General features: G+C 40.9%; 1 protein-coding gene across 1 annotated transcript in view; it reads left to right on the top strand.

The window, feature by feature from the left end:
• CMIP (c-Maf inducing protein) overlaps window positions 1-13606 on the top strand; it is a 138137-nt gene that overhangs the window by 113172 nt on the left and 11359 nt on the right. The window contains exons 11-14 of the mRNA XM_069793377.1: window positions 8293-8358; window positions 9463-9489; window positions 9956-10004; window positions 11505-11612. Coding sequence (XP_069649478.1) covers window positions 8293-8358; window positions 9463-9489; window positions 9956-10004; window positions 11505-11612 — 250 coding nt within the window. The remainder of the gene's footprint in view (window positions 1-8292; window positions 8359-9462; window positions 9490-9955; window positions 10005-11504; window positions 11613-13606) is intronic.

The following is a 13606-nucleotide window of genomic DNA, read 5'->3' as shown; positions in this document are numbered from 1 at the left end:
ATTAGAGTGGAGCCCCTATTTGTCGATCAGTTGCTTTGGTACAGCAGACTGGTATTCGTGAACAAATGCTCAGGTAGCCTTTACAAAATGATGGCTCTGTAGTTTCCTGGGAGGCAAATCCTCTGAAGAGCTTCAAGAGGAATATAAAATAAAAAGTTCTTCAGGAAAAGCTTGTTTTTCTCCTGGATAAATAAATGAAAAGGAGTAACACAAAAGGTGGGCTGCAGAATGGAAGCTTGTAGTAGAAGTGCAGTAAAACAACCCAAAACAACTTTGTTGACTTTGACAGCCAGCTCTGCTACTGAGTTGCAGTATGTCTTTGGGCAAATGGTTATATTTCTACATTAATTATTTTTAAACAACATAAGGTTTAATGAAGTAATAGTTGAGTTTTTAGAATACAAGACACTGGGTGAAATTTGGACTCCGCTGTAAACCGTGAGCATGTGGCTACACTGAAGTCAAAAGCAAATCTGGATGTACGCTCTTGAGGAATTCAATGAAGTCCAACTACCATGATTGAGGATTTTGTGAAAGTTTTGTCCCACATTTTCTTTTTTTTTTTTTCCAAAATACATAGTACTAATTTTCAGCATAATTCTTTCACTCACTGCAGAGCTGGCTTGCAAATACATACATAAGCACACGCTCAGAACTGGAGGCAGGACAGGTGAATCCAAGATACCGTTCCCGATAGATTCTTGAGCAGGAAGTTGCTGAAGGCTGATTTTATTTTTATTTTCCCCCCCTGGCCTAGCCTATTCTGCCTTTAAAAATGTATGCATTAAAAAAGCACAGCATCTGACTTTGCTTCATCTGGTGGCTTCTAAGTCCTTACGCACCCAGGTGCTACATTAAACACATTGTGTATTTATTGCCATCCCCTGGACTCTAGATGTTTTCCCTAAACACTATGAACTCTCTCAGTCCTGATGCTGGCTTGGATGCTGACTCACTAAGCATTGGCGGTTTTGGTTTCATCATGCAGCTGACACACGCTTACAAACAAATTCACAAATGGGCATGTTATTCCTCACAGTCTTTCCAAATTTTAAACATTTGATATGCTAGGTCATCAAGCTCTTCAATAGCAGCAGTGAAAATGAAAATCTGTTATTGTTATCGCACAGGTGTGGGACAGCTTTGTGCCCTTTTTCAGCTTGTACAATGGTAATTCTGAAGGGTGAAACCCATAGTATGTGTATAGTAAAGGACCAGCAATATTACAAAATTGGTGCAACTCTCCTCAGACTGTTCTGCCAGAGTCCACACCCTGCTTGAGAAATCACAACCTATGAGAATATAGGACGTTTTCTAAGGCAGAGCCATGGCTGGTATATATTGTAGCTCTACTGATTTGGGTTTCCTTCCATTCCTGTTCATCCCTTGATTGTTTCCTGACCTCAAAGCATTAATGCAGAAATTAATTCTGCTCCTGATTCTGCCACTGGCTTACTAGGAGGTTTTAGATAGGTTGCTTATTTTTGTGCCTCAGTTTCCTTATCCATAAAATATAGGTAAGGTTTTGAATATTGTTTTTTAAACTCTGAAACCCGTGATGGAAAAGCATTGTAGAAAGGCTAATAGTTATTAACAAAAAATGCAAAATAATGCTGTTGTGATGCTCATTTCTTGCATGCTCAAACTATTCTTGAACAAAGGCTTTCTGATGCACTAAATACTATTACTATACTTTGAAAAACTGAGAATATGAAGAAAGAGAGTTGAAGAAACATGCCAGTAGGAAGAAAACATTAATTATAAAACAACTGCTGTCCAGGAGCTGAGCTCTCAGCAGGCAGTCACTAAAATAATGTTCTTTTTAATAACAGTGGTAAGCCAAACATAAATAAGTTGCTTAGCATTGAATTTAATTGTTCTTTTAGGTGTCTGACTCAATATCATCATCAAAACAAGAGAGTCACCAACAATGATATCTTTTATACATAATTAACTTAGGGCAGCAGGGAGTAATTTATTTAGGCAGATTTTAATTATTGAAAGTCTAGCAAATAAGAATTCTTAACAATACCTTCAGCAGAGGACATTTCATTGTTCACCTAACTCTTACACAGTACTTACTTTTTTGGGGAAAAAAATCACTTCTAATATTGATAAAAGTGTAACAGCAGTTATTTAATAAGCACTGTAATACCTCAGTTTTTGCACAGAAGGCTAAATGTGCAGATCAGAAAGTTCATGTGTGGTTGTTATCATAGCACCAAGAATGTCTTTGACCCTTTTTCTAACATAGCTCAGTAACAGAACACAACTATTGCATACTAAAGGAAAACAGAAAATCCTGGTTTTAAAGATGTTGGCAGATGACCCAAAGTCTGGGCAGATTTTAAAGGAGACACAATCTCTAGTAGAACATGGTATTTTTGTCCTGCACTCAAAAGTGGATCAAACTTCTGTGTCAGTGTTCTCTAATGCGTTCAGGAGTCTGATAGTGTTATTGATGCCAGTCAATTCTTCCCAGATGCTACAAGTCTTAAACTGGTGTGTAGAAAATGCACTAAATTAATCGAAATCTTTCTGTTCATTGTATTAAATTAGAGGCTCTGAGAGCTGCTTAGTGTTGTCCAGCTCCTACTCGCATGTTAATGTTTCCATGCATTAGAGAATTTCTTGTACAGCCAAACTTGTGCTTGAACAGCACAACCGTGGTTAGAGAAATCTGCATTAAAATGGGCCGTGTGTCCTCTTCCTTGGACTGGATAACTTCAAAGTCTGTCTGTCACCTGAAGGACCCTGCTGATTCCCCTGGCAACACCCAGCATGTGGGAGAAATACTTAAACTGTGCCTGCAGTGAAATCTGGATCAACAAATAGCAAACTAAACTGGCTGCAAGAATAGACACCTCTTAGGCAGGCTGTGGCTGTGACGATGATGTATTATAAGCTGTCACCCTTTGTCCGTGTCATTTTTTTTTTGTTCCCATGGCTGCCTGTAGTGGCAAGAGTCCTTCCAGATGTCCAAACATTTGTACCCCTCTCTGGGGCCTGTGTGGCCAGGGTAGAGTTGGCTTTTTTGGGCAAACTTGCATGGCTGTTTCCTGATGCTACCATGCCAACTGTGAGCAGTAGAGGCCTTTTCTGTTCTCAGCAGCCAGGGCAGGACCTTTTTAGGGCCTTTCAATGGTGCTACATTTTCTTCTTTTGAAAAAACAAACAAGCCCAGCTCAGAAGGCGGCTGAACACGAAAAGACACCTCACTGTTTTGCAGCTAGCAGGCTTGTGCCCTATATGACAAGGGATCTGATGGGACTTTTTCTCAGCCTGCTCTGGAGCCCTGAGCTAAAATCTTCTGTCGTGGAATTCAGAGGATTTGGACCTAGAGCCAGGGAAAGAAGGGATAAGGTACACATCTGTGGGTCTCAGTAATCTTGTTATTATCTGATAACAGAGGAGTTACCTAAAAGATTTTTGATCTTGTCAAGCTGCTCAGTCTGGAGAAACAAGGTGCTTCCAAGTAGTTGCTCCCTGACTCTTTATTATCCTCTAAAAACAGAGGACTCAGGGCTCTCAGTCTCTCTGTGATAAGACCGACAGCTTTCCGAACGCAAGCTCCTACTGGAGCTTCCCTTGCCTTCTCTGCATTCCCCAATAGGTCAGTGGCATGCTCTGAATATCCCGAGTGGATTCTCTTATGTCATGTTTATCAGGGTTGCCCTGGGCTGCTAGTATGTTTTGGATTGTTTGTGCCGCACATGACATATGGGCAGGTTTTCATTTTGGTGAAAGGTGATCCCGGGGAAGGAAAATGTATTATGTTGGCAGGCCAATAGCGACAATGGCCCAAAGGCAAAGTCACCGCAGCCGGGGATTATTTAATTATTATGGTTGGCCAATGTTCTGGCCAATCCCCTAAAAAAGGTTTCTGAGTAAGTAAAGCTGTGTGCAGTAGCAGGTGACTGCTCTGACAGCCTTCACTCGCTTGGCACCCTGACCTCCAGCCTAGCACACGCTTCCCAGGAACCCATAGATCGGGCTGCAGGTTGACTGCTGTGCTACTCGCCTAAAATTGCAAATCCTGCAAAAATCGGAGCCAGTGAGTACTTCAGAGAGTCTTTCTCCCCCTCTGCTTTTATAAGGCCAATCCTGGGATTTAAGCTATGTGATGAGTGTGAGCGTTCAGCCCAGCACCCTTTGAAGAGCTCCAAAGGGAGTTTGTCACAGGCGTTCTCCCGAGTTCTCCCTCTAGCTCTGTGCTCCCTCCTCCTCCTGGCATGGCCTCTTTGTCTGGCTCGTTGTGGTGGTTGTTAACTGCAGCCAGAGCTAATCTATCTCCTTTCTTTCCCTGCTTCAAACACTTCTGTCTTGTGTTAGAGCTTTGAATGGACCAAAAAAAAAAGAAAAAAGCAACTGTCTGAAATGAAAAAAGAGCGTGCTTGAGATGAGCACAGACAGAAGGAAAATGTTTTTGAAAAGGGAATAGGTGGGAGGAGGAGAAACACTGTAGGCTTTTAATAAGTAGTTTAGTTTTATTCTTGTGCTGTGTTTGTTTCGTGTTTCCTAGCTCAGATTGAATGGATTACAGGCTGTGTAGATTTTATGTTCAGGTCCAACTCATGTGACCAAACTCTATATATTTCATAGGAGATGATTTTTCTTTCTTTCTTTTCCCCTAGGAAAACAGGCTATGGTTTATTTTCATTGCCCTCTCACAGACCTGCTCTGCAAATGAATGCCATACGTAACTCCTAGCTTCAAGAAAAGTCAGAGAGTGATACTGTCCAATTCTGTCTGCAGTGTTTAACTTGGTCTTAGTCTATTATAAAGCAGCTTTTTTCTTTCTCTTGCAATTTCCTCTGAAGATCAGCCATGAAAAATTGATGCCTTTTGGGTCTCTCCTGCTCAAAAAATCTGCTCGTAGAGTTGTTTGCATCTACCAATAAAAATGTGTCATTTTTAGAGTAAAATCAGCTACTGGTTTAGTAGGAATTTCCAAAAGGTATGTATATTTAAACAGATAAAAGAAAAAAGACTGCTCATTAGACTTGTCAGTTCTTTGAGGACACAAGCACTGGCACAGAGGTCTATGCATCAGCTCTCCAGGGCTCACGCATGTTCAGGCTGCACCCGGAGGTCACTTGGGAGAAGTGGGGCTGTGATGTGGAAGGTGAGTTGAGGCTTGGGCACAGCAGTGATCCCAAGAGGACAGCACTGCAGGACGGACTGCTTCTGGGGATGTCTTGAGCATACAACGTCTTGAGTGCAGAGGTGGATCTTTGAGTGGAAGTATTGTGCCAGCTCAAAGTCAGACTACTTCTTGTGGTCTGGACTATGTTCCTCACACCTAACAAACGCAGTGAAACCCAGGCTGTGTGGATCAGAGACCTCTGGCATTTCTCATGGCTGCAGCTATAGATATGTTGCATCATCTGTCTACTGCAGAGACCTAGTAGGTAAACAAGAGATTTTCAGATGAATTTGAACACAGGTCAGAGCTCTGTGTCGCTGACCCATTCAACTTGTCTGTAGGTCAGAAACAACAAATAGTCTTGTAGAGAGCCTTAATTAATCAGAGCTTTGTTAAAAGAACCCAGAGAACTCATCTTAGTGGTGCTATGTCAGAGGTTTTCTTGACTTATTTCAGTTTATATGACAAGTCCCATTCTCAGGTGTTTCACAATATTCACTTTACACAAAGTGGAAAAACAACCCCTTGTGATGAAGTCCTGCTTCCTGTCTTGCTGTTCTGAGGCACTAAACAAAGTTGGTCATCTTCCTTATTTGTTTAGTCTCTAAGCATGTAAGGGTTTTTTTGTCTCTGCAAAGAACCCTGTGAATGGGTGATCACAAAGTGCTCTATCTGCAGTGGACTCATCCTCACTTTAGGTTAGTGTAACACCCCTTATCTCAGAGTTGCTCCTAATATAAACCAGAAAACAGAATTTTTGATGGAGGAGAAAATTAGGCTCAGTGGCTTCTAGAGCAGCTGGCATGGGCATGAGGTTTCCTTTCTGGATTATTGTAGCTTCACAGGTGCTATGCTTCATGCCTCAAATGCTAAAGATAACAAGAGGAAAATAAACAAGTTGTATTTCTTAGGGGACAACACCAAGACTCTCAAATGTTATTTGTTTGGTGTTTTGAAGAGAACCAGCACTGAAATTTTTGCCTGGCCAGTGCCACCTCAGTTGCTGAGCTGCCTGTCTTTAAGCCCCAGCCTTGTATCTAAGTGCTTTTATGGTTGTTTAGCAACTGCAGGTGGGGGAGAGACAGCTCCCTGAACTCAACACAAAGTTTGGTGCTTGGCCTCTTGGTAGAGGGATTTCAGGAAATGACTGGACAGTACGTGCTAGGATTATCTGGTAATGCGGCCATGAAAAGGGCAGGACCACTTGCTGAAGTTGCCTACTGAAATAGGCATTTAGTTTTGTGCTAGGTTCCACCTGGCGTGGAAAAGCATCTGTGGTGAACTTGGGACTTTTGCACAGCAGTATGGAAGAAGAGCTACCAACCCATCCCGCAGTGCTTTTGTATGGCATTCATCTGTTTTTTAATATGTTAAGCTACTATCAGATCACAGTTGCTCTTGTGGATTGGTTACTTGCATGAGATGCTATATATTTTTGTAACCTGAACTCATACTACTCTTGGGCAAGCGGTAACTGCCTCCCTGATTGATTTCTACATCATGATTATCCCTTCAATTAAAATGTCTCTGCATGTTGCTTCTTAAGAGTACCCTACTCATGCACGTAAGTTTTCTTTGTGTCCACGAGCATGCCTTTGTGGACTATCCAACATCATGTGTATTATTAGTTTATGGAAATCTCTGGTTTATGTGGTTCAAAAAATGGACGAGACTTTTGGAAATGCATTCATCTTCAATTTGTCTGGGCTAGAACCTTCTCTTTGCAAAAAAAATGCATTATTTTGGAACGCTTCCTGTGCATATGTTGTCTGTTTCTAATGCTATCAGTAGATACTGTCCATTTGGGAACATTACACTTCGTTCCTTCCTAAAGAAACACCACACTTTAGTGCCAAGTTTGCAGTAAGCTGCAGCCAATAATCTGGCTTTTAAAACTGAAATCCAAAGGGTAACAGCCATAAGAGGAGACAGTAGGCTCTTCTACATTGTCTTCTACAGACACCCCAAGGTGTTTTCACCCCATATGAGATCTACTACATTTACTTCTGTGTGTACTCATTGGTATTAATTGGAGTGAGAGTGGCCTAGCAGGCAGTGCCAGCATCTGAGCTTTGGCTAGTGGGTTCTGTGCCCCATTTTGGTGCTGACTTGCCAAATTCTCTTATCTTTTGTGTTCTTCACTTCATCCTTCTTACAATGATTGCACCCTTTGTGTAGTGCATTGGTACGGCAGCTAATTAGTGCCAACTAACCAGTGAATGTTTGAGATCATTTGAAGGAGAGAGGTGGCAGTGTGCAAAGTGCCATTCCTACATGAGAAGCCGTACCTGCTTCACCACGTGTGCTCGACCAGCTGGCGTTTTGCAGGTAGATTGCGATGACATGCTGCCAGATTAGTTTGCACTGACCAGTGCATGCTGTACAGCAAAACGTTGTTTTTATCCTAGTTCACATGAGTATCCCCTTATGGATGGTTCCTCATAGAAGGACAGTTCTGTATATTGGCAGCAGAGATGAAAACAAGATACCTCAGATGGGGGCTGTGGTGCTAACACAACAGCGAGGAGACACTTCTTACTGGGTCCACTGGCCTGAGCTCTCTGCTGTGGTTGTCCTCAGTTGTCCTCTTTCACTCTTAACGATTTTGACAGTGCTTCCTTCTCTAGTCTCTTGCCTCTTAAGCTAAAGACTTTGTACTGTTTAAATTGACCCATTCCTTTGTGCCAAGGTCAAAAATGGATTGGGGGTGTATGTCTTTTTTTTTTTTTTTTTTTTTTTTTTTTTTTACAAATGGGTGTATGTCTTATAGCAAAAAAAAAATAAAATATTTCCAATTAAATGCAGAGCAGAGCTGTAAGTAGCAATGGCCTGGTAATTGCTGCACCAACTTAGATGAAAGTATTACTTAGTGATTAAATGTCAACAGGTTTCATAAACAGCAAATGTCTTTAAGTTGACATAAAGAAGGCCTCTCTGGAGGTCATTGTAAATACCAGATTTATTGTGCCTCAGTGGAGAATGTGCTGAAAATGGAAAGGGAAATGCCACTGTGGATCTTTAGAGTGTCTCAGTAAAACAGAAGGGTTGTTGGTGCCTGCAGTAAAAAACTTTTAACTCCTTGAACTAACTGTTGACAAACCATATTTAATACTTGGTAATCTATTAATAAAATGTTCATTTTTCAGGTCAGACTATGATGACTGGAGACCAGCTCTAGCCAGCTTGCTTCAACCTATCCCATTTCCCAAGGAGTAAGTTTGCACTGTCTTAGTGTTTACTGGGTTATTCTTGTTGCTGTTGTTTTATGGTGAAATATAATGTCAAGTAAAAACTGATGGTAATAGGAGCTTTGTGCCTCTAGTATTGATTTTGGCTCATGCAGAGGGACATGAAGACTTCCCCATCTTCGTCTTCCTTCCCCATTTCTTTAAGATGATCCTGAAGAGAAAAATGGTTAACTAGAGACAGGCAGACAGGAAAGGAAGGAAAGCTGGTGAGGAGGAAAGCAAAGCAAGAGATTTAGTGGAGGAGGATACTTTACTGGCGTCACAGAGACTCGTATCATTTGTACTTTGCATTAAATGAAGAAGCTACCCTATGGATCAGCGAAGCTCCCTCAGAAACCTATTAATGAACAGTAGTGTTTATAAAATGCAGACCTCCGTGGACAAACATTACAACCTATAATTGTACAATTTGCTAGCTTATCACATCCCCTAATGACCTGACGTCTTGAATCAGAGAGGTCTAATCCTCCATGCCAGGATAACCTGGGCTACAGCGAGAGCTTGGAGATAGGCAAGAGAGACATCATTTACCCAAGTCAAATGTGAGTCCTGGGGGAGGTGTAAACCATACCATGATGCAAGGCACTTCACAGAATGACCATTAATTGCTTTACTGATGTATGATGTTAATTAGTTGTGACCATACCTTAATTGCATTGCAATTAAAGAATTCACCTGGCTCTTGGAGGTAGCCAAAATTCTGTTTGTAGTTATATAGTTGTATTGTAAGTCTTTTACTTACTTTCTTCTGACCCAAAGCTCTCACTGATGTTAGTCAGAGCCTTGTCTAAGTCAGGACTCAGGAAAAGCTACAAAATTTGTTCCAAGAGATTTCCACACACCACCCCCCCTTCATTTTTTTCCCCCCTATATTAATGAAGGACGCTTTGCCTGATCTTTTTTGGAAAGATTATTCTTTTTGTCTCGTGTGCTGCAGTTGCTTAGCAAATCCTTTTATTATCTGGAAAGAATTGAAAAGTGGTTGTTTGGTTTTTTGGGTTGGGGTTGGGTTTTTTTTTCCTTCCTCCCTTCTCCCAAATCGTCATACTCTTCTGTTTTAAATTTCAGGGCTCTTGCACATGAGAAATTCACAAAGTAAGTTTGTGGGGCTTGTTTGTTTTATTGAAGGGGGTAATTACTTAAAATACTTGTACTAGTCAATAATAGCAACGACGCATTATTCAATATTGTGTCTCTAACGGTTTTTATCTGTGAGGTGCTGTAAGCATGTTCTGTTAGCAATAAAAAGATGTAGTTTTCTTTGTAATTTACTGTGACGGAAGGAGCCCAAGGACTAAAGACACTGGATGCTGATAGAATTTACAAACGCGTTTGTCACCGCACATCTCTGAAAGCTTTTCTAGGCTATTGTGAATAGACAGTGTCCTTGGTAATCACTTTTAGACCTCATATTTCCTTCCTGTGGAAGCAGTTCAACTTGTTTGTCTCTAAAGAGCTTGAATATATATCGTTGAAAGTGTAATCCAAGAGACATGTGACACTTGTGTGAATACTGCAACCACCAACTGCTTATTCTTGTCCTTTTAACTTTTTTTTTCAGGGAGCTGAAATACGTGATTCAGAGATTTGCAGAAGACCCGAGGCAAGAAGTGAGTTTATTGCCAGTTTACACAGAGTATTAATTGGAGGGATTGCAAGTATACTTGTTCAGAAGATCTCTCCTTAAGTAGTTTGTTTCAAAACGTGGTGTGGTTTTCCTGTGCTTAAGTCTCTTAGGGACTAATAGCCACTCAGGGCACATGGTCTTAGTATGAATGGTTTCTTGCCTTATGTATAAATATGTGTTGTGACCTGCTTGTCTAGCATCAGTTGATGTCCTTGCTCTGCAGTAAACTGCAACCAGCAAGACTTTCCCACTCTGTTGAATCTCTCAGAGCTTTTCATCTTCCATACAAAAAAAGGGAAGCAAAATCCATGGATCCATACAGGTTACAAAATAACAGGTTTTATTTAGCTGCGCTTCAGTTACATTGTGTGGAAATGACCATAATTCTCATGAATTAGCAGGAGAAAGGGGGTGGGAGGTGTGTTACTGGAATGAGTGCATAGCTGTAGCCTCATGGTGGCTGACTGCTTCATAGCTGCACATGTAGCTTGTTCAACATCATCAGCTTTGGCTGAGTCAGAGGGAATTTCTCATCTGCATTAATTTTTGGTGTTGGCATAAAGGGAAGAAAGCTCCCCCAGTCTGTGGGTGAGGAGGCTGTGTCGTCATCATCATTGCCCAGAATTCCTGGTTTTCATGGTTTTAGCCTTTGTGAGTAGTAGTCATCCTTGTCAGATAAGAGACACCTCCTTGTCTTAGAATGGCACCAGGATTTCATCTGTCACTAATGTTACATGCCCAAAGGAAAGAGCATGGACTTTACCTCCCCCACCTCCCCTCAAAAATTGAAATAGAACATTTGTCTCTTCAAGGGAAAAGAAAAAAAAAGTAAAAAAAAAAAAAGCTTATTTATGACTCCTCTGTTAAACTGTGGGACTAGGTATAGTAATCTCTACAGTGGGCCAAATTTAGGCTAATGGTTGCTCACTGATGCCAGTTCTTCTGTGCAACTTCTGTCTTTCATATCCCTGTTGAATTTTCCTTGTGGACTTCCTTCATTCTGACTCTGGTCAAAATTTATTATAGCAGGAGTAATAAGAATTTTTTAACGATTGGAATGAGCAAGCCAACAGCCACTGCGTTTGGTGTGCAGATCACATCAGAAGTATAGACACACGTGCTGGGAGGATGGGGGGAAAATGGCAGAAGCTCAGAAATGTGAATCTTTTTGTTTGGTTGGTTTTTGGTAGTTTTTTTTCCAGTGAAAGGAACTGTTCTAGATAAAAGCCATTTTGTGTTTGATTTGGGTAAAGGGAATGAAAAAGGCCGTGCAATTAATGATGATACAGCTTCCCTCCTTGTTTATACTGAAAAAATGGATTTTGTGAATGGAGACTTGCCTGCAGCTCTGTAGATTGGGATATTAACCATGAAATTTCCAGCAGTTCCCAGTTTTGCAGTTAGTTCTTTTGGCTCAGTGTGGGAGACACTGGTGATTATTGGCAGGAACTGTAACCTTTCCAATATCTTCACTTTTTGGCAGGTCCACTCATGTTTGCTGAGTGTGCGGGCTGGCAAAGATGGCTGGTTCCAGCTCTACAGCCCTGGAGGAGTGGCATGTGATGATGATGGAGAGCTATTTGCCAGTATGGTACGTGTCTGCAATAACGTGAGTTTAGTAACTTTGCAGCAAGCAGCTAATGTGTAGTTGGCAGTAACAAGATTTACTTGCTTTTGTCAAAAAATTATCAAAATCAGGGTTCTGTAAACCACAAGTGTTCACCAGGAAACCTAAATCTTTATGTCACCAAATCAATTGAACTTCCTTGCAGTCTCAACTTGGTTAACATACTGGCTTTTACTTTTCAACTTTGGCGTGTTTTTTCACTGGTAGTATAGATGCACAAAACCCTGCATGTATGTGTGTGCATATGTATGCATATATTTTTGTATTTATAAATATGTGTGTTTGTGTGTCTGTATAAAAAACTCTCAGAGAATATGGAGTACTGGGAGACAGGGGAGACAGTCTGTTCTGCACATCCACATCTACAGTTTTCATTTATAGGCTACTCTGGAACTTAAAAACAACAGTAACATTGAATTAATCAAAGGATGGATAGGTAGATATAAAAATGTGTTAGCAGTTTCTGTGCCAAATTTCATTGTTGTGGGGAGGTATGATTAGAAACCATCATTCCATTTCCTGCAGTTATTTCTTTTGTAACTCTTAGAAGGGCTAGACAGAAAGTAACATGTTTTCATCACTGATGCTGCAGTGGCACTGTCTTCCTGTGCAGCCTGGGTCAAGTCACGTAGATCTCACTGTGTATTAATTCTCCATATAACAAGTAAGAACAAAATTATATTACTTCCTTTCCCTGATAAGGGGAAAAACATTGGTTGAAGTTGGCTGTTGGGTATACAGTGAAGTGACTTTTGGGAGATCAACACTTTGCATCTCCCACATGCTGAACATTTTTGGATGTAAAGAACATGCATGTCTGTCTATACTCTTAACTTAAATTCAGATGGATCAGATACCTTTGAAACAGATAATGGACAAAGACTGTTCACAGAAGGTTTCATCCCTCTTCACTGATTCTATGACTTTTATGTTTGACAAAAATTTCTTTAGAACTATATCATTTCTCCTGAGAGCTTTTGTGGTCCAAGATATTTATGAGCATCAGGAGATGGCGTGCATGAGAAAGCACAATACTAACACACATTAATATTCAGTACTCTGTGCCCTTTGCAAGGATGTTGATAAATACTTAAAGAGCTGCTAACGACTAACCATAAAGTTTGAAAAACATCCTGTTCCAAGATGGACCTTATATTAGTGTTAGTGTCAGTATTTTATCGCTCAAATAAACCTCCAAAAAACCTTAATGATAACTGCATGAAATGAAACCCTTTTTGGCTTGAAGCTTACTGTTTTTAAAGGCCACCTGAGCTGATGGATACTTAAGAAAAAAGAAAGATGTTCTGTTTTCTAAAGGTCTTGCTGGTAGCGAAGCCATGAGGAAGAAGAATTGCATGGTAGCACATGACGTGCATAGAATTGACCCCATCGTGGCATGGTTCCGATATTTTCAGCAGTATTGAACATAGTCCAGACAATACCATGAACCAGGGGGACCACAGAACATATTTACAAGCTTATTGTAGAGAAATGCTGATGTTGAATCTACATAACGGAGGTCTTACTGCTCAGGTCATTGGAACCTACAAATTCTCACATAGTGCTCTGCCAGCAAGCTGGTGAATCAGCCATCTGGGCCATAAAATAAGACTTCCAGCTAGGAACCTGAAATTTTCTGCAGCTAATCTCTAGAGCTTTTAAATGGGAAAGAATGTTGCCAACCTCTTTTGTGAGAAGAGACTTCTTATGTTTGATTTGTACAAGTGGCTTTCCATTTCTGCCATAGGTGTTACTATGTGATATCATCTGATGCTTTCTGGAGCTAGGATAGAGCCTGCAGGACACTTGGCAGCTAGTGGACTCCAAGGAGTCTTATTCAGGCACTGTTCTCAGCATTTCTTTCCTTTGAGGGAAAACTGAGCAAAAGGGAAAGCAAGATTACGACCCAAGAGCATGAAAACACATGAAGTCACCTCTGACTTAGGGCTCAGGACTGC

This window comes from Haliaeetus albicilla, chromosome 10 (genome assembly GCF_947461875.1).
Source record: "Haliaeetus albicilla chromosome 10, bHalAlb1.1, whole genome shotgun sequence".
Lineage (NCBI taxonomy): Eukaryota > Metazoa > Chordata > Aves > Accipitriformes > Accipitridae > Haliaeetus > Haliaeetus albicilla.
This window is presented reverse-complemented; position numbering and strand designations above follow the sequence as displayed.